This window comes from Halyomorpha halys, unplaced genomic scaffold, assembly GCF_000696795.3.
Source record: "Halyomorpha halys isolate HHAL.00 unplaced genomic scaffold, Hhal_1.1 Scaffold765.1, whole genome shotgun sequence".
NCBI classification, from domain to species: Eukaryota; Metazoa; Arthropoda; class Insecta; order Hemiptera; family Pentatomidae; genus Halyomorpha; species Halyomorpha halys.
The window spans coordinates 534,654-556,488 of record NW_027113294.1 but is presented as its reverse complement, the minus strand read 5'-3'; the positions used below and the strand labels follow the sequence as shown (position 1 = coordinate 556,488).

Genomic DNA, 21,835 nt, shown 5'->3' with positions numbered 1-21,835 from the left:
TTTATTAAAATGAGAGAAAATACTTAATTAAAATGAGAGAAATACAATTTATTAAAATGAGAGGAAAAAACTTTATTAAAATGAGAGAAAAACACTTCATTAAAATGAGAGAAAAAAAAAACTTATAATTATTCAATTTGTAACCTATTTTCTCAGGACGAGAAACCAAACTAAACATTATTGAATGATTTTTATCAATTATTACACCTTTTTAATTTTCCTTGTACAGATCGAGCTAAAAGATTTTTTAAAGAAAAATCTACATTAATATCGATTTCCAAAGAGATTCGAACACGAAGGCTTTGAAAGTAAAAGTGATTTGTAAGAAGGTTGGAGCCACGCCTCGTAATTTTCCGTTACTTTCTATCACTGACCCACAAACTCGCCCTGCAAGTGATCTTTCCCGTCAGACGGTTGCATAACTGTCCGCTCTTCCAGCCAACACGCCCACATACCACAACCAATGGCGTGCTAGGATACAAATCGTCAATATACAATAAACTTATTGCATTTCTTGTTACACAGTAAATATAAACAATCTTTAAGCGTTAGAAGCATTTAGACATATCGAACACTTATAGCCTACTCAGAAACTGCTCCAGTACTAAGCTTAAAATCTGAACATCAAGAGATAAAGTTGAATTCCCTTTTCACTAGTTCTTGTTTATTCGATGATATTGTCATGAGTTAATTCTATATAGATTGCCATCCATCTTTAATTTTCTTTTCGATTGGTTTGCTTATGTCTGATGGAATCGCTTTATCCCTATTCGAGAGCGCGAGTGCTTCTCTTGGACCCAATATAAACATATATTTTTTTTCCGTTTTCCCTTAGTAGAATTCCCTTTTCTCATTAACAAATAAAAAAAATATGTTATTTAATTACAATCGATGTACCTTTGCAAACTCCGTTGCACTTTAAGAAAAATTAGAAAGTAAAATCAACTTTGGAATTGAACATAACAAGCGAATATCCAAGCCACTCCTAAAGAAAAATTATTTATTTTTCAACTTACTTCCTTCAGTAATCTTGAATAATACTCCACTTGTCCCCGTCGAACAGATCCGCTATCAAGGACTCTGAACAAACGACTAGCCAGAAATCCTCATACAAAAACTGAAAAGAAGGGAACTGCTCGTTAATCCCGTTTATTACAATACTTCAATATACCCTCAACAAAAGGCCTATTTAGCCATCAAGCCGTTTTCCAATTCCAGGCGCTTTTTAAATATTGCTCGATTTAACTATCTTAAATCTCCTGTTCCCGTTTGAAGTATATATTTCAAAACTGATATAGTGCCGGCGCTATCTGCAGGTTTTAGTGGCATCCAGACAAACATATGCCATCATTGTTGACACCGCCTTCAGCGGACCCGGCAACCATTCTTATAATGCCATCCCGGCAAAACGAGAAAATGAAATAGCCGGTATATGTATATATGTATATATATATTTGTAAATGCCTTCTTCTTTGCTCCAGGAGATAAGACAAAAAAAAAAAAGAGGTTTTAGTGGGGAGGGTCCGGCTGAGAAGAATTACCTTTTTTATCGTAAGAAGTTGAGCTTTAGGGCTTCTTAAAAATCATCGAATTAATCTCGTGTCCACAATGTTTCGGCAAAATCGTCAATGCTCCTAACTTTGTCGCGGGTAAAATCATCCAACCTCTTTGTAACATATGTTGCTGATTTGACCGGAATAAGATATCAATCATTCCATGTTAAACTCCCTTTCCACCCAAACTCAACTAAACTAATCATGTTCTCACCTAAATTCCTGACAATCCTTAGCCATACAGAAGATGGCCTCGAAATCTTATTCTGTAGAAATGGGTAGATTCTGCACGAGACTGTATCATTCCATTGTTATATAATTCACATCACATTTACTAGTTTTTTGTTAATATAGTTGTAAATTATAATACAGAAAACAATGTCAATTTTTTTGTGTTACAGATTTCCCCGGCGCGTGCTTCGCTTCCACCAGGTGCGCAACCATCGAACCTGGACACAGTTGGGAACTTACCCCCTTCTGCGGTAGGTCCACCTGCGTCAAGGCCGAAGAAGACGGAAGGCTCCTGGAATTGGTTGAGGACTGCGGCCCTCTTCCCAAAGCCAACCCCAAGTGCAAGCTGAGCGAGACTAAGACCAACAAGACAGCTCCATTCCCAGATTGTTGCCCGATCTTCGACTGCGAACCAGGTGCAAAACTGGAATACCCAGAGATCCCAACCGTACCACCACCAACGGAGGAGAAGAAGGCAAAGGCATAAATCAACCTGTGATAAAAAGCTTGGCACACGAGCACATTCATAAATTCAACCTCGTACCATCCTAAAATTATACAGTTTTTTAAGTTAATTTAAAAATTTATACTTTAGAATGTATAGATGTTTTTTTTCTTTTTTTTATTTTTCATTAAAAAAATAAAATAATGAAAAAAGTTGTCTACACTTTATACCCCAAAATACTCTATTTCCTCAGAGGTCATTAAACCACGGCTCGAGAGCCACTTTGTTATCTGGGTGAAAATATGTTGTTGTTTTTACAATCTATCTTAAGAACAGCTTGTAAAAAAAAAATAATAAATTTATACAAAATAAATTTAACCTCGTACGATCCTAATAATTTTTGTTTAATCTGACTCAAGTCCTCAATTGAGGAACTAGGCAGCCCCAAAAGTGGGGATATCAAGATTCATTTCATTAAATATAGACTGACCCAGCTGGGAATCGATCCTACAACCTTCTGAACTAAAGGCAGGTTTACACGCTGCGATAAATCGTGATGATGTAATTGTAACGATTTCTTGTCCAATATTCACTTTCGACAGCGGTACAACTGAGTCAGCTGCACTTGCAATGGATGAAGTACTGTTGTGGTCTTTGTTTGTTATTTGTTTAGCGAGAAAAGTGAAAAAGCCGTGAAGACCAAACAGAAAGTGGAGTCACCAGCTGAGGAAAAGAACGTTTTCTCACATCAAGTTATCGAAAACGTTTCAAAAAGGACCCAATGATTGGCGCAATTATTTGAGAATGGATGAAGAGACTTATGTTAGACTATCAGCTACCTTACGATTCCTACCCACAGGACGAAAGGGTATGGAATTTTCAACAACCATTTCTTACCAGATCTCGGTAAATTAATCACGGAAACCTGTGAGGCTATCTACAAAGCAAAAACTTCAAAGCAACCTTACCTATCAACAGCCAATGAAAACCGAATCTAATTGTAGTGACAGATTGCTGCTATTGTTTATACGTTCCAACCTGTCGTTACGATTCGCAAAAATTGTCACCAACCATCCAATCCGAGTTCAACTCTAATAAATCACTACAATGTCCTGTTTACAAGCGAAGATAAGTCATAACAATCCCATCGTTAAAATAAATCGCAGCGTGTAAACCAAGCTTAAGCAATCTGGAACCCCCGTGCCAACGTGCTCAGCTATGAGTTCATCTCACCCTAAAATTATATATATTTTTTAAGTTAATTTAAAAATGTTTACTGTAGAATGTATAGATTTTTTTTTAATAAAAAATAAAATAATGAAAAATTTGTCTCTATTTTATACACCACAGTACCCTATTTCTTCATAAGTTTTAAAGTAGAGATAAAAAAAATATCATCTTGTTAAATTATTTTGTTAAATATCATAAAAAATACCACTCCTACGAAGATAAACGTTATGAACTGCTTTATAGTACACTAAGACGAAGGATTTCTCGAAAATTTGCGGACTTAATTTCACACATCAGCTGATGTTATAGAAGCATTTATGAAACTAATATATTTTTTCCATGACTCCATCTTACTTTGTTTGAATGTATTTCTGCATATACCCCGGTGCCTTTTATATTTCAGACGTCATACATTTCAGGAAATGTTTAATGCCTTACGACGTTCTTTAGCCTTCTTACACCTTCCATTAAACCAAGTTCTTCTTGGGGATCCCGAAGTCAACGGTATTGATGCTTTCGCAGCTTTAATAATGTTATTAGTAACGGCCTCACAACCTCTATCAATGTCCATATCTGATGGATGAATTTGTGGTGGTTAGGCCAGGGACGTAAAAAGTGTCCAATAAACACCCATTTCGGCTTGGCATCTATAAGGATTCATGTTTTTAAATTTTATATGAAGTGGGAAATGGTCACTGCCATACAGATCAGGAAGAACTGTGCAATCTGTAGAATTATATATCGTTGGACAACAAAGTGTAAGATCAAGTGCTGAATAAGTCCCATAGCTGGTGCTAAGGAAAGTATTTTCCCCTGTGTTAAGCAGTTGGAGATTAGTAATATCTATGAAATTATCTATTATTTTACCACGCGTGTTAAGATTTTGAGAGCCCCAAGGCGGCGACCCCGCATTCATGTCCCCCATAAAAAGCACAGGATGTGATAGTTCATAAAAATGTCTAGGTGTTGGGCTTCCTTCTGACAATCTTGGGTCAGATATAGGTTAGACACTGAGAAGATAAAATTTATATGGATTTTAACTGCTATAGCTAGGAGATGAAAATGTATTTGGATCGGTTCGGAATAAACTGATTGGTTTACGCCAAGATGTACTCCTTGATGGCCGTGATTTGTATATGGCCTATCTTTCCTATATATTTGGAAATTTTTTAAATTTATTTCATCGTGATTTGAAAGATTGGTTTCCTGGAGGGCTATACAAAACGGATTTATATCTCTGTTAAGAATCCTAAAATGAGTTTTAGTCCGTTACAATTCCATTGTAATAATGACATAAGAATAAAAAAAAATATATTACATGGAGGAATAGAGACTAATTTTTAGAAATGAGTAAATTAAACATTAATGGTGATTAAAAGTTGGTTTAGTTCAAAAAATTTTAGATAAATAAAAAATACTAATAATAAAAATAAAATAGATTTTTCCCCACTTACATCAGTCCAAGACTCCCATTGGAGTCCTATACTAAAAAAAAGAAAAAAGAAAATTTTGTAATAAATATAAAATCAAATTAAAACAGAAAATGTGAAAGTAAATTTAATTTACTTATTAATTGTTCCATTTTTTCTTGGCTCTTTTTTCGTGTTTTACTTCTTGTTCTTCTTTCATCCATTCCCCTTGAGAATCATCATATTGCCTTGGGAAATAGATTTTGTTCGTAGTGGTTATTTCCGAAGAGGTAGACTTTTTTACGAACTTTTTGATGAGTTGTTGAAATACTGGAAACAGAGGAAGACGGTAAAGGGGGAATTATGTGAGAAGGGTAGGAGGAGTTTGGGCTATGAAGAGAGAGAGAAATACTTTATTCATCCATGCTGCCCAAATACATCGTGTTGCTATATTACACAGCATACTAATCAATCCGTGACTGGACATATATAAATTAATTATAATTACATGATATAATAAAATAGAAAGAAAACAGTTTTTTCCCTACAGTTTCCTTTTACAATCAATGCCAGTATATACACTAAATACAAATATTTCAATTCATTCCTTTTTCCTTTCCCTTTCTTGTTCCTTCCATTTCACAAATTTTATTTCATTTGATCGACAAATTCACTCTCCCGAATTCCCCCTCTCAGATCCTCCCCAGTGACCCGCTAAACAAATTCACTACTAATAGTTTAGCTGAGTTATGTTGTGAGTTACTGTCTAAACAGCGATGTGAGATCAAACCAGAGAAATACTAGTCACAGCAGTAGATCAGTTTACAGTAAAACAAACAAATAAATACATTTTACCAAATATATACAAGACGGATTGCGTCTTATGTTTAATTGATTTGAGCAACAAGTAGACTCTGACGGCTTCTTATAAATAATATTACTTCCGCTTGTTCTCCTGTTTGTACACTAACACTTAGTTTTTTTTTTTATTTTTAACATTATCAGAAAAGGATAATTGTGTAGATAATGAGTGTATTAACTCATATTTTTTCTTCGCTGCTACATTGGTTATTTTTTTAAGTCTCTTGTACTGTCTTAATTAATTTTTCTTTAATAAAAATCGGACAAATTTTCGAAAAAGACTCGTGCTCACCGGTACAATTCACACATTTTTGCACATTCCTTCATATCTATAATTCCCACAATACGAACAAAGCGGACTTTTTTTTACGTCAGTTTTGTGTGTCTCAATCACATTCAAAGGGTACACCCAAATCGGACTTTTAATATATTGTTTTACTGTAATATTATAAAATCCTTTTTTTATTTCGCATAATAGTGGGATTATCAAACGTTATAAGGTAATTATTACAATTGTGTTTTTCATTATTTTTGAAGTATATTAATCTTTTAACATCTTCTACATTTTTCGATTTTAATTCTTCTTTTATTTTATCTAATGTACAAAAATTTGTACCTAACAAACGGTTCTAATTCCATTGGGACCTTATTCCACCTTGTTTCAAATTTTTAAAGTTTTTCAGATTGTACCTTTGTAAAAATTTCGATTATGAGGGTTCCATCTTTTAATTTTTTTTAGAAATTTGACTTCCCCGACCAAATTATTGAAGCTTTTATAGATAAAAAAATGGTGATATTCTTTTGAACTTCGAAGGATTTATTTTTATTACTAAAAATCTGATGCATTTTATTTTGTCATTTTTTTTTTTTTTTTTTATTGCAGGTTTTAAACTTTGCTTTTTTCTGTTTCAAGGGGGAGATTCAAACATACCGTCTGATTTTACGTTTTATAATTGAGATTTAAAAATATATATATAGTAAATAAAAAATAAATACTTCGTAGAGTGAATAAAAATAGGGAAAATAATGTAAAAAAATAAAAAATATAGATGAAAATGTGACTTATCGTTCGTAGATAGTGTTAAATCCTCCGGAGCTCCACCAGATAAATACGTTTTCACTACACCAAGTATAAACACTCCCCCTGTACCCTAGTTAATGAATAAAGATGGATTTAGATTCTATAGCATTATAACAGAAATAGGATCCAATGAAGTGATTCTTCTTAACCTTAATATTTTGGAATTGAATCCTAAATATTGATTCAGAAAAGGTTTAAATCATATCACTGCTCCTTAAGTATAATGAAGCAACTGCAAATTTAGTGAAATTGACCTTATTGTATAGATGAATTCAAAAATGCATTTTCTAGATGTTTATAAATGCATTTTTGAGTCAAATTCTACAGTAGGGGTGTTCATGATCTTTAGTTTAACATGTTAAAGTGTGTTAAATGGAGAAATCTTTCCTTCTTTTAGCATGTTAAAACAATATAACATGGTTGAGAATCTGTTACTAGGTCTGCTAAATGGAGAATGATATCAGGCGACAGACCAGCTGAACTCATCATAATTTCATTTCATTCATTCTTTCATTATTGTGTCCTAACACCTAACAAGTAACCTATTACTTGCTAATAGCTTTTTCGTGTTAGTATTATTTTGTATGTTTTTATAGCAATGGATGACAATAAGAATAATGTAATGACAGTTGTCAATTAGATCATCTTGATTCTCTTCCTCACAAGTCAGAAGATCAACAAGACACTTAGTAGCCAAACTTTTCTTTTCTTTTAGACATGTTGTAATAAATAAATTTAATCAAAACTTAGTAGTAAACAATAACATGAAGTTTAAGAAGGAAAGGTTATAAAACAAATTGCTCGGAAAATACACTAGGAGTTCTTATGCATCAACCATTTAACATGACTTTAAATAGGGCTGCTCGCAATCCTATGCTTGTATATAGCATTTAATATGGTAAAACATTTTACATTCAATACATCATGAATACGCCTAGTGGCATTACTATTGTTCCGGAGCAGTCACATATAACAAGATAAACTGTAAACCCTTCATTTATTATATATTAAATACCGCTGATTTTGCTTTAATTGTGGTATATCAAAAAAAAAAATATTCCGAAGATATTTTTAGATATTCTAAAGACTGGGGTTACTTCCAATCATAAGTTTGTTAAATAAAAAAATTCTATGATTAACCTATGGGAGCTTCTCTAGAGTAAATTAATTCTTAGAATTATCATGTTAAAGCACAAGGCTTCTTTCCTGAAATAATGTCTGCTCTATAACATATCATTTAAAATGATAAACATTCAGGAATCCCTAAAAAAAGTGTTGTACCCAAAATACAATAAGTTGAAGTTTTTTACTAACATATAATCTGTGTTAAAACCTGACAAATGTACATTCCTCTGACCAAAATTATATAATAGAATCAATAGAAATTTGACATTACTTATGCAGAGTTCGTTATGAATTTTACATAATAGCAACAGTCTATAAATAAATTTAGTAAATGAAGAAAAAGAAACCCATCAACTTCTGCCGGAAATTAAAAATGACCAATAAATGAAATAAATCAAACTTAAAAAATATAGGGAAAAATTATCAAATTTTTATTTTTTATTATACAAATATACATAAATTCATTTATATATTAATAACAGTTTAATGGTTTATTCAGAGAAAATTCTGAAACTTTTTACATATAAATATACAAAATTTGATACTTATGTCAACCACGAGCACTATCAGTAACACTTAATAAGAAACACTAAAAAAAAAAAAAGGTCAATTTTGTTTTTCTTATTTATGGGAATTTAGGTGATAGTGTAAGGATATTAAATTATTAGTGAAATTCCTCTATGGAAGAGGGTAGCTCATTGATAAGGCATTTTACTACTAATCCAAGGAACCAGGTTCAAATCCAGCAGAGGCAGATAATTATTATCTGTTTCACTGAAGCCATGAGTCAGCCCTGTGGGTTGCACCCAGCCTCATAAAGTGGTTTACTTCCTTACAAAGTAATGCACTCCTCCTGACCTATCATGGGTTGTAATAGTACTGATTTCATTTAAAATTCCTCTACAAAATAATTAAATTTTAATTACATATGAATAAAATTCTTTTGAAAACTTTTTTTTTAAACCAAAATTAACAACTGTTTTGTTTTTATAAATATTTAGAACCTAATCTTAGGAGACTAGTTAACTTTTTAGCTAGTACAGTGACGGGAAGTCAACAGTTAAAGCAATAATAATAATATTTTATGTTATAACCCACATAATGTAAATTTTCCTTCTTAATACTTAATTAATACTTTTAATGAATTCAATTTAAGAATTAAATGAAATTATCAATTAATAATTTTAATTATTTATTTATTGATTATTTAGTTAGATAAAAACTGTCAACTTCAGCTCGCAAAAGAAATAAACAAACCTCCTACAGATGGCAGGTCCTGAATTCACCAAAAGTTCATAAAATAAAAAAAAATCAATAAAAAAAATCTTAGAAAACGACAAAAATCGCAAGACAAGTAACCAAAAGGCTACCCTTAATAGTGTTTCATATAAAGTACCCTTACAGTACTCCTTGTTGACCATCTTCTACACAAGTACCCAAAAAGGTTTAAAACATAAATATATATACATATGCACACACATAAAAAATCATAATTCAGCTTAAAACAACATTTGAAAAAAATGCTTTTATTCATAAAAAAAAATAAAATAAAAGATTATTTATTTGTGCCGACATTTCGACCTTATTTTCAGGTCTTCATCAGGGAGTTATAGGCAGATATACTCACTAAACTCCTTCATCCAGAAGTTTACCTGGTGAGTAAAATACAGCATAAAAATCTTTGCCCAAAGTAGCTGGATAAACGAAAAGAAATCTTTCTTCTGCAACAGAGAGAAAAGCACTCCAGTTTATCTGCCTATAACTCCCTGAAAATAAGGTTGAAACATCGCCACAAATAACTAATCTTTTGTTTATTTGTGTTTTTCTGTAGACCGCAACCCCTGACTATCTTCTCTCATAAAAAAATAAAATTATGTACAAATTTTAAGTAATTTATGGCATAGGTAACAATGCTTTTGTTTTATATTCATACATATACATAAATAATTTTCATTTCAGGTTTGTACATATATTCAATAGCTGTTTTATAAACAAAAACAGGATAAAATAAGGCACTAATTGATATAAAATAGACTTTATTATACAAAATTATAGAATTAGTACTTCCTTACAAAGTACTGCACCTCTGACCCTTCATAGGTTGTTGTCCTATAGATTTAATTTTTTTTTTAATAAAAAATTCCAATTAATGTTTTTTAAACCAGCAATCATGAATAGATTTATAAAAATTAGTCACATGTATCCGATCTCCTTCTTTTGCTAAAATAACTTCATCCGAGAAATACAATAGGATCCCGCTTGTAAAGTAAAGTTCTTCATACAGAAGTTTACCTTGTAAGTTAAATACAGCATAAAAATCTTCGCCCGAAGGAGCTGGATAAACAAAAAGAAATCTTTCTTCCACAACAGAGAGAAAAGCACCCCAATACGTAGCATGCACACACGTTACTTTATAATCCCAAAGAAAAACCCCTGTTATAATAGATACCGCGCTAACTTTATAACCCTCAGAACGAGCTGAAAATAAGTACATAATTAATTTGCTGGGATGCAAAGTAACACTAGCTGTTTTGGGAATTATTAGTTTTCCTATCCTTTTCCCGGTTAGTATTAGTCTAAATTGAATATTGTATTTATCGTCTGAACTTTTGCTAGGATAACAAATAGCTACTATATATTTGTTCATATAGCATCTCTCTGCACGAGAAACGACCATAAAAGAAATAAACTTTCCATTGATATCAGTGATTGAAAAAATCGATTCATTTTGATGAAGAACATATGGTAATTTTTTTATCACTTTAATAGTAGAGGAAAGAGATTTTTTCATGTCCTGTTCCCCAGTATAAAGATTTATGACATATTTCTCCCTATTTACACCTGCTATCCATAACCTATCACCGATTAAAATTATTACAGACACTGAATAATTAGACACAGTATACTCCTCAATAAATTCATCAAAGTCTTGATTAGCAGAAATTATAGATGCACCATATTTTGATGCAAAAACTTTGTATAATTCAAAATGGTGGTTTGTAAATTTATACACTAACACAATATTGTAAGCACTCATGACAATATACCTTTTATTAATTAAAATTGAATCTGAACTGTCCAACAGTAACTTTAGGCGAATAATATCTATACATTCAACTGACTTAGGAAAACATTGAAAAATATGCAATTCATTGCGAGCTGGATATAAAAGTGCTATAAATGGCTCATGACAAAAAATTTTCCACTGTCTGTACTTCAAATTGATATAATGGCTGCTTGATCTTCTGAACTTCCAATTGAAAGAGGGGCTTAATAGAAACCTCTTCAAATCTACAGCATAAGCACACAATGGACTCATGACCCCTATTACACATAGTGCAAATCAAAAATCAACTCTAATAATTTCTAAATTAATCAAAAATGAAACAATTAATTTAAAAATAAGGTTTGAATTCTTAGGACTCACTTGGTGTAAAATAGTTTTCTTCATCAAATAATGGTTCTATATCGTAAATGTTGTAAAAATGGCCCCATACATAATAGCAATTAATTAGTCTTCTCCAATTCTTACAAACACTCATGCATTGGTAGAGATCCTTAATATTCAGAAATTTAAATATTTTTTGGGCAACTTCTATGGGTAAAAGAGATACTGAATCCATCCTTTATATTTTGTTTACTTTAAATCAAAGTAAATATCCTGTAAGTCATATTTTTATGAAAGAAAAACAATGATATTAAAAACTGATAGAGGTTATAATCTAAATTTAACCAGATTTATACGATTGGGAATCAAACTAATTTTAGTCCTGACAGTTTAAAAAATGTAACAAAAACATTACTCAACAAAATATTGTCATCTGCAGCCGTTTTGGGAAATGACAATCTCAGTCTCAGCCAGAGATCCAACTAACTACATATGTATTACAAAGGACATTTTCGATATACTTAGAAAATGTAGTCCTCTGTACTAATTATAACACTACAAAGGTAGTGTTCTGAAGAATCATAAATCATAAATTGATTTATTAAATATAAAAATTGTACTTGAAAATACCAAAAAAAAAAAATGTTTGACCAGAAAAAAAGGGGCATATATTTTCAATTATTAAGAGGATTAACGATAAATGTTATCATTTTTTTAGTAGCAATTTACGTGTTATGATCACATGTAACGAAAAATAAACAGATTTGACTTAAGTTTACTTTTAAAAAAGGTTATTTGCATATTCTTTTAATGCCATGACGAAATAGAATAACTTCCCTAAGCCAAAATGCCAAATATTATTCAAATTGACACCACTGAACACTGATATTGCAGCATTTCTAATAATTGTCCTTGGCCGATTTTAAGAATAAACCAGCATTTCATCCATTGTAAGTTCAACCTAAAAATTACATAAACAAAAATATACTCATTGTACTGAGGTACAAGATTATTTATATACTTGAAACATTTATTAAACATATACAAAATATATGAGTCCATAATGTTGAATATTCATTCTAAGTTAAGAAAATTGTATTGCATTTTTTTATTTTTAATCAATGAAGTAATATTAGAGTCGATTCTTTCCAAAATTCACCTAAATTTGGTTTCCAACTGTATTTGGGTTTGTTTTTTGATAAACGAATCATCTAACAATGTATATACATATGAAAACATAGATAATTAATAAGCGGACAATTAAAAAAACATAAATTTCAATTGGAAAATTTCATAGTATATAAACCCACACTATATTTTAATAAAACAATTCGTAAGAATCAATGATATGTTAGACAAAAACACCGCTGGGGTAATGGATATAATAATATAATCGAAATTAGTTTTATAGTCATTGTGACCTTGAATTTTAATACTGGCTAATAAAAACAAAAATTGGTGACAAAACAGGTAATTCTAGAAACTCCATTGCTGACTAAATATGATTGGATTCTAAATAGGATACTTAACAAAATAATTATGACAATTAAAATCAGAGAAGATAATTTTTTAAAAAGGTTTATTATTCCCGAACATACCTTTATGATAATTCTGTATGATTCCAACATCTTTTAAAATAAAATATTGATAAGGTTTCCATGACGTCAGAAGTGAGTGTTTCATGTTCCAGAAAAATGGCTGAATAACTAGTACGATTGAACAGTTGTGAAAAATGTTTTTAAAAATGTCTTGCTTCAGAGAAGAATCTGTTTTATTTAAAACCAACAATTTCGAATTTACATTAGCGAAGATCTCTACAGTGTTTCTGAGAAGATATCATAGCAGAATTATCGGTAAGAACCCTGAAAGGAACATTGTTACCCATACAGGTCAGTTTATCCATCGAAAATTTATCATTGATTTGCATCTTTTAAAATATTTTGAAAAGGGTAGAGACTGCTTGAAAAACAATTCCTGGCCGAAGTATTCTCTAGACAATAATTGGATGAAGTTTGTTGTCAGTATGTGTTGTTTCTAAAAACTTGAAATGTATCTCTAAAATGACTTCATAAACAAATTAATTTTTGAATGCAACTCTAAAACTAATTTTGTCTCAACATAAATAAACAATGGATTATCAATTTAACTTGAGACAAGGAGCTCCAAGAAAATTTAGAATATCTCCAGTTTTTAGCACTCCTAGTTTTGATAGACACTTTTCTTCAAGAGCTAATATGAATGGATGTTCATGTGCAACAAATAAAGAGGCTGTGAAACCAATGTTGGGTATGTTTAATGATTTCAACGCTAGTCAAGAACCATTACAGAAGACAAGTTTATTAAAGGAGGCTTCGAAAATTCTTCCACCCATGACTTCTTTTCCTGGATCTTCATCAATGGCTGTATCGTATATTGTGGGTGGTATTGTAGGCACAAATTGTCAAGCTAGTTCCAGTTCACCTCAAAACATTTGCAATCTGTTGGATGCATTAGTGAATAGTTTTCAAAATAGAGACGATCATAAAGAAGGTAGTAAAGAACCATTTCCTGACACACTTCATAATAGTGATACTCCAACAGAGTTTAAAACTTCTACATCAGAAGTTTCTCAAGTGCCTAGTAATCCCAAAAGGTCGTATGCTGATGTTACTAAAGGAATATTTCCGAAACCTTATGTGTCACTTGAAAGTGGTATACTTCCTTTAAATTTTACTAATATTAAGTGTGAACTAAATGTATGTTCTAATAGCATGTTAACAATGTATGCGACCAACAATTGTCTCATAGGAAACTCCAGTTTATTAGATGTAAACAAGTGCTCTGAACATGTAAATATGTCAACAGTATCCGAAAATAAATATTCTGCAATGCCGATGGCTAATGGACATTATTCTGAGAATAGTCGCGATAGTACTTCATCAGATAATTCTTCATTATCGCCTGAAATAAGTGCTGATTTTGTTTCACCTCTTGAAGATTCAAATCCATGCACTAGTGCCCAAAATAATCCTATGAAATTGCCTGTCAGTTGCTTGCAAAATTGTAGAATCAACAGAACAGTATCTGAATGTTCTGTTGATAGTGAAGACAGTTTTGTTGTATTTCAAAATGATGAAGATCCTAATTGTGACTCAGTATCAGATGAAGAATGTCTTTCTGATGATTTAGATGAGGTTTGTATAAATATAATTGACTACATTTTCTTCTATTTTTTTATAATGAAGTTTTCTAATAAGTTTTTGCCTTTCATAGGTTGATAATCAAAAGTTATTTTCCTGTTCAAATTTGGCTCTTAGTCCCGTGAAGAAGAATAAAAAGGTATGTACTATATTGCTGATCTTTCTGTTTTTAACAAGCACATCCTAAGTTAATGAATATATTATTTATAATATTTCAATATTTTCATGACCATGGAATTATAAACTTTTCAGATAGTAATTATTATTTATCTGTTTCGTTTTTCTTGGAAGTGATTTATTTAGTGTTACTTGATTTTTTTTTGTAATCTAAGTGCTTTGCAATATCATTCAATTTTGCACGAATAATGACCATTTTGATCTTCCTTGTTTTTCTGTACTATAAGTTTCTTAATTATAGTTTCCATATTTTGAAGATGGCATTAAATTAGCCTTAAACTTTTGTTTTTGTATACTCAATTTCATAATGTTTTATACAAGTGATTTTATTTGCTATAAATTGAAAATTTATTTTCATTAAATAAAACCTTTTTTTTTTTTTTTTTTTACTAGATCTTGCATCTATTTATGGATTAATTTTATTACTATTCTCTTAATTTTTAAATTTTGAGTTTTGATTGTTACAATGATGACTTTATAATTCTTTTATCTAAGTGATGTTTGTTTTGATGGTGCAACTGATATCTGGGTTGCTTTTTGAAAATTTTTAAATTTATTTCTTGTTAAATATAAAATATGGGGTTTGTGTTTAAAACATGATAAAAATGTTGGTTTGTTATTTTAGACTAGAAAAAAAATTATATTGGCTATAAAATTATGCAATATGTTGCATTACTTACTAATTATAGTAATGAATCGTTATAAAAAAAAAGTTATTATTAATTCTAAAATAGTCTGGTCATCTGTTAGATTTGGTGGAGATAGTTGAGTTCAACCTAGACAGAGAGCGAGGTTGTACTTAGCTTGATTCATGTAAGATGTTGAAGGAGCTGTGATGGGTAAATTTTTGTCCCCCAAGTCACTATTGTATATGAATTATCTTGACTATTAAAACTCGAGATAACTCGAATGTCAAAACAGTTCTGACATTTGTGGTTTACCTTTAGAGAAATATTATTAGTTAAAATTTGTCCATTACCTGACTGCTTGCTGCCAGGGCTCACATTTGACTTAACAGGGTTAACAGTTTTCTTGGTATTTTCATAGCTATATGCCTCACCTATTTTCTGTCTAAATAAGATATATTGTTTATTCTCATCTGGAATTGTTGATTTGAATTTGTCCTGCCTGTCACGAACTCATAGACGGAATTAGAGATAAGCCTATAAACAGTGGTTGAAAATATATCGATTGAGATAGAGCTAGATTCTAAGACTTGTGAAAACCTTTACTAACTTAATCTTTCTCTAGTGTTTCCATGATAACCAAAACAGTGTTGCCACATAGGTTTTAGCACATTCTCTAAACGCATTAATTTTTAAGAAATTCTGAAAATATACTTTTAAGTACAGCATAATTGAATTTCATTGTACTTCTGATACATTTAATTTAAGAACTTTTTTTCCACATTATTAAAAAACAAATTTTTTAGTAGAAATTTCAGGACTGTTTTACCTCAATTTATTGTCTCATAACACCCTCTATCCTGATTTAATTGTCCTTATGACTTATCATAATATAATGATTAATTTATTTTAATTTTAGGTATCCTTCAAACCTGATGAGAAGCTTGTTGAAATTCATACTATTGTTACATGGAATTATGCTCATCGTGCAGCACGTGTCGGCCCTTGGGAAACGTATGCAAGGGACAGGGCACGGTTTGAAAACAGGATTCAGCAGGTTTCCAAGGTGCTGAGTCCTATCCTGGAAGCATCCCACCGCGCAGCTGTTTTCCAGGAACGGTTCATGGAAAAAAATTGAGCATTCTTATCTAATAGTTAATAAATATGACTGATAGAGGATAATTTTAAACTTATTTCACGTTGTATGCTAATTAGTTTATTTTATTTTTACTATTTATATTCTGAAGTTACCTCTTGTTACTGTGAGTCATTTTATAGTTTAATTCGTCATTTAATATTGTCCTGAGCAACAGACCAAATTGTTTATATTTTTTTTTGTTGATAGGTGAAAAATGTATTAGCCACTTTGTAAATATGTAATAATTGTTGACTGTTTTTAAGTTATTGTATTTTAGCCATTTAACTTGGTCCAATGATGAATTAGAGGTTAACTGTTTTATTCATAACTGTGAGAAAGATAAATATTTTTAAGTTTAAAAGTTGTTTAAATATTTATTTGTATTAGTCGACCGACGAGAAATTCGTAATGTACATATAGAAGTGTATATAGTATGTGTTTCTAAATGATAAAATGAGAGAATGTCTTTATATCCTGTAATTTTTTTATTATGCAATATAGATAATTAATAAAAAGATCAATATTTTTTATTTTCCTCCATGTTGTACTAGCAAATATTCGCATGGGGTATTTAGTATTATGATATCTTGCCTGTTATATTTTAAAGTATAATAAATTGTTCTAGAAAATATAGGTTGCTACTTGGAAAGGATATTTTCAAACTTAAATAAACAATTTTTTTAATGTTTTATTTTATTTACTAACTATCCTCTCAAAATATTATTTTTTTGTAGTTAATATACTTGCTAATCATTCATACAAATCATTCGATGCTCTTGCCAGATGGAAAGCCTTTTGATTACTTATTAATTTTGTAGACATTTTTTACCCAAGATTAAATCCTATATGGATCCTAATTATAAATTAAATTATTTATTTATGAAAAATTTGGTTTAGCTTTTAAACATTTTTTTATTTTATCTTTCCAGTCTATTGTAATAATTCAAGATGTATTAACTTTCAATTACCTTATATGAGGAAGTATTACTATCCTGCAAAATTTTTAAGCCCAAGTTTTCGCAGGAAATATATATTTTGAGGTCTCCTCGAGTCAAAATAACCATTTTTTACAAAATAGTCGGTGTGTGAGAACTGCAATTGTACAATTATTTCATTTTAACTCGGTTTTCTTATTCACAGTTAAAGAACGTTTTCACAAGATGAATGTGCTAATTAACAAAACAGATAATTTCTGTTAAGCCAAAAATAAATAATTCCTAAATACTAAATCACTCATCTTTATTCTTCATTTGTTACTAATTCTTATTGCACATATATCTAGAAAACACATTCAAAACTTAACTCTCTTATCTGTAAATGTTCTTTCATTTTTTATGATACAACTTATTTACAATAATATTAGTTCAATCGTTAATTCAAATCAAATTACAATATTTGAAGTTTCTAATAAATCCTTTGGGATAATTCAAATTAGAAAAGTTATAATATTTATCATGATCTAAGTCAGACAATAATAATTTATATACTGTAAATAAAAAGATTTTATTGTTTTAAATTTATCTATATTACATTTTTATAACTCTAGTTCAATAAGTTTATTAGCGTATTAAGGATTGCACTATTACTATTTAAGCATAGAAATTCATAACTAATTAATAACACAAATAAAGATGATTGCAAAAGTATATATAATTTTAATTCAAACTTATAAAATGATAAATTGAGAATAGATAATTTAAGGAATGTTAAAATAATGGCTTAACTATTTTTTACTAACTTAAAAACTAGGGAACAGACAATCTGTTTTGAGCCCAAAACTAATAACTGCTTTTTTAAATTACTTGCTCAATGTTATTTATTTTTACATCTATAATGATTCTTATAGTTCAAATATCCTTTGAAAACTCATTAAAAGGATTAACACTCTTGATCTCTGTAAATGTTCTTCATTAATTCTTAAAAATAATTTACATTAGAGTTAAATCATATTTTTCAGAAGATCCACATGGAGTGAGAAAGTGTCACCCATCCCTTAATATGATAATAGTTTAATTCAATTCTAATTGTATTCTTTAGAACCACACACACTCAGAAAGTTGGAATTATTTTATCCTAGTCTAAGTTGAATAATGATATACTTTATTTATACACTGCTTAGGCACATAACCCTTTAATTTATTTAATTTTTAATTTTTTTTTTTTCATCGAAGATTGAAAAAGTTATTTTATTTTTTTTACACAAAGGAAGACTCAATCTATTAAATGTATACTGTTAATGAAATGTTAATATTTAGTAAATATGGAGCTGTGCTCTGTTTATTTGCTAATAGAGCATTAAGCGCAGTTTACGCTGTAGGATATTGTACGGCATCTCTTATGTTTATACATCAGTCGACCCCCACGCTTCTCAACAGCCATGAGCTCCTGCTATTTTCACACAGCCTCAAGACTGCGGTCTTACAGTATTTCTGCCTTCCTGAACCTGGTATTAAAGCGATTCAGAAATTGGAATCAATTAGCAACATACACTATTTGCTTCAAGGGAATATCCCTATACAAATATTCAAGCATAACATTATTAAATTTATTATTAAAAGCATACAAATTTTTATTTTTGCTGAAGTTAAATTAAGTAAAAATCAGTAATGAAAATATAAAATGCTAAAAACATCATTAAACTATGATATCAAGAACTAAAAAAGTATTATTATTAATTTTCAATTGCTAAAACTTAAAATCAAATTAACTGAATATAGACTCTAAATCATCACCTAAAACGATTGAATAAAAGTATTTTATTGTTTTATATTTCATTTTATCTCCGCTATTTATAAGGTTGATAGCAGCATAAAGGAATGTACATATAATTAAATCAACTAATTAAGAAGACACAAAAATTATACCTCATTTTAACCCTGAACAATGAAATGAAAAAATAATAACGATAAGTTGACAATAAAGAATTTGGAGGATTTAAATACCGAAGTATCATAAATTGACCAGTTGAATTGTATCATTTCATTCTAACTCAGTTTTCTTATTCACAGTTAAAGCATGTTTTCACTAGAGAAATCAGGCCTTCATGTGCCCCTATTAGTAAAACTGATAAATTCTGTTAAATAAAAAACAAATAATTGATTACTAAAAACTGATTTTTTTTTTTTGTTTCTTAACTCTTCATTCAATTCTTATTGTAGAAATATCTATAGAAAACACATTATTAGTAAAACCGATAAGTCCTGTTAAGCCAAAAATAGATAAATGATTCCTAAATACTAAGTCATTCATCTCAATTCTTCATTTATGGCTGACTCTTACAGCAGAAATATCTTTAGAAAAAAACATTAAAAAGCTAATTTCATTAACTGTAAATGTTCTTCAAATTTTTATGATCCAACTAATTTACAATATAATAGTTTAATCAAAATTAAATTCTAATATTAGAAGTTTCTAATAAATCCTTTGGGACAATGCAAAACAGAAAGGTGTTAATATTTATCATGATCTAAGTCCAGTAATAATTTATATACTTCAAATGACAACATTTTATTGTTTTAAATTTCACAGTTACAACAGTAGTTCAATAAGAATAAAGTGCATGAAGTACTATTACTATTCAAGTATACTAAAATATAACTGATTAAAAACAAATAAAAAAATATGATTGCAAAAGTATATATAATTTTAATTCCGATCAATAGAACGAAAATAATAACGATAAACTGACAACAGATAATTTTAGGAATGTTAAAATAATAGTTCAATAAACTGGCTACAGATAGCAGCACAAATCAATGAAGGTAGAAAATAGTAGTTCCAAAAAGAGCCGCAAGATGTCAGCACCATCCAGGCAGGCCTTTCCGAGGTGAATTCTAGCATGGAAATTTTATGTTGTATTAGGAGAGTAGAAGTTAACAGGAGTTAAATCGATTGGATCATGACTGATGGGATCTTTGAGCTCCTGTTAACTCCTACTCTCCTAATACATAATAAAATTTCCTTGCTAGAATTTACCTCGAAAAGGCTTGCTTGGATGGTGCTGGCCTCTTGCGGCTCTTTTTAGAACTACTATTTTTCTCCCTTTCTTGATTGGTGCTGCTATCTTTTGGCAGTTAATTGAACTATTATTTCAGCATTTCCTTAATTCGCTATTGTCAATCTATTGAATTTGTTTTTGGTTTTATTGATCAGAGTTAAAATGAAGTTATAGTTTCCAATAATATTTATTTGTGAGTGTTCTTAATTAGATTTTTTGAATAATTGTACACTCTTTTGTTCTGTTATTAACTTAATAAGCATTGGAAATAAAATGTAAATTTAACTAAACATTTAACATGTTTTCTATAATTATTTGTGCAATAAAAATTAGTCATAAATGAAGAATAAAGAAGAGTGATACAAAAATAAATGTGGATACAAAAATAAATAAAGAATAAAAGTACTTAGGAATCATTTACTTGTTTTGGGCTTAACAAAAATTATCTGTTTTACTAGTAGAGGTAAATGAATGATTGATTTTTCTAGTGAAAATATGTATAACTGTGGATACAAAAATAAATAAAGAATAAAGTACTTCAATAAATTAGATATTCATTACGAATTTACAAGTGAAAATCAGAGTTGCAAAACGGTCTCCAGTACTCTGCTCCAGTTAAAAGAAAAATCCCTGAATAAAGGGCTTTCCAACTAAATAACTTGCCTCCATTATAAAAAGGCAAAATGCATAAAACTGATGAAGTTGTACTCCCAAAACATAATAGTGGTACAACTAAAAGGTTTATTGGATTTTTTGCTTAATGTATTCCAAAGATAGTGTAGTTTCACTACCGAGAAGAGTACATCTTCACTTTCTATAATTTTCCACCGGAGAACAGATGCACAGGTATTAAACTTTACTCAATCTTTCTTCAACAATGGGCTAAGTTTAGTTATTTCATTATTTTCAAGAGGTTTTTTAAAAATCATTTTCTTGAATGATGATATTTAAGTTGAAATCAACTGACATAAGTTATGGTGTCTTTTTACAACATTAAGATCTTTTTTACTTTTGTCATTGTACAGTTAAATTGTAATTTTTACCTTCTTTTTGAGCTTTTCTTTAAATATTGTATAATTTACAATGAAAATATAACTTGGTTAATATGAAGATGTTTTTCCTTAAAAATTGGCACACCTTGAAAAATTGTTTGGATAAATAGGTAAATTACTGGCACATTTATTTAGTTCTAAAAGAAACAAATATCTAAAATATAATAAAAAAAATAGAATACAGTTTGAAGTCTTGAAAAAATGTATATTTAAAATGTTTATATACTTCTGTGAAATTAGCAATATTTCAGATGTTCTACTGTTCAAGAAAAGCAACATGTGACAGAAACAAAATTCCATCAGCCATTGCTGAGTTCCACAGTAAACTTCATTTCATCTCATT

General features: G+C 29.8%; 3 protein-coding genes across 7 annotated transcripts in view; 2 read left to right on the top strand and 1 right to left on the bottom strand.

Moving 5' to 3' along the window:
- Positions 1-2,443, top strand: part of LOC106686010 (uncharacterized) — a 10,812-nt gene extending 8,369 nt beyond the window's left edge. The window contains exon 3 of the mRNA XM_014429081.2: positions 1,955-2,443. Within this exon, the coding sequence (XP_014284567.1) occupies positions 1,955-2,271 (317 nt within the window). The 3' untranslated portion in view covers positions 2,272-2,443. The remainder of the gene's footprint in view (positions 1-1,954) is intronic.
- Positions 2,444-8,383: 5,940 nt separating this feature from the next.
- On the bottom strand, positions 8,384-12,232 carry LOC106686008 (uncharacterized). 4 transcript variants are annotated; one of them, XR_010844372.1, is made up of 4 exons: positions 11,739-12,020; positions 11,363-11,596; positions 10,983-11,259; positions 8,384-8,835 (listed from the first exon to the last, which is right to left on the bottom strand). XR_010844372.1 is itself a non-coding variant. In XM_014429076.2 (3 exons), exons 2-3 carry the CDS (start codon positions 11,556-11,558, stop codon positions 10,082-10,084), a joined length of 1,374 nt encoding a protein of 457 aa, XP_014284562.1. In that variant the 5' UTR covers positions 11,559-11,596; positions 12,103-12,232; the 3' UTR covers positions 9,955-10,081. The 4 variants fall into 4 exon arrangements, 3 of the variants coding, with proteins under 3 accessions (XP_014284562.1, XP_014284563.1, XP_014284561.1); XM_014429076.2 differs by lacking the exons at positions 8,384-8,835; positions 11,739-12,020 and adding an exon at positions 12,103-12,232 and having other exon boundaries at positions 9,955-11,259; XM_014429077.3 differs by lacking the exon at positions 8,384-8,835 and having other exon boundaries at positions 9,955-11,259; positions 11,744-12,040.
- On the top strand, positions 12,136-17,127 carry PPP1R15 (Protein phosphatase 1 regulatory subunit 15). 2 transcript variants are annotated; one of them, XM_014429080.2, is made up of 4 exons: positions 12,136-12,273; positions 13,014-14,496; positions 14,576-14,641; positions 16,225-17,127. In XM_014429080.2, the coding sequence occupies exons 2-4, from the start codon at positions 13,453-13,455 to the stop codon at positions 16,441-16,443; spliced, it is 1,329 nt and encodes a 442-aa protein (XP_014284566.1). In that variant the 5' UTR covers positions 12,136-12,273; positions 13,014-13,452; the 3' UTR covers positions 16,444-17,127. The 2 variants fall into 2 exon arrangements, with proteins under 2 accessions (XP_014284566.1, XP_066906961.1); XM_067050860.1 differs by having other exon boundaries at positions 12,137-12,273; positions 12,976-14,496.
- Positions 17,128-21,835: the final 4,708 nt, after the last annotated feature.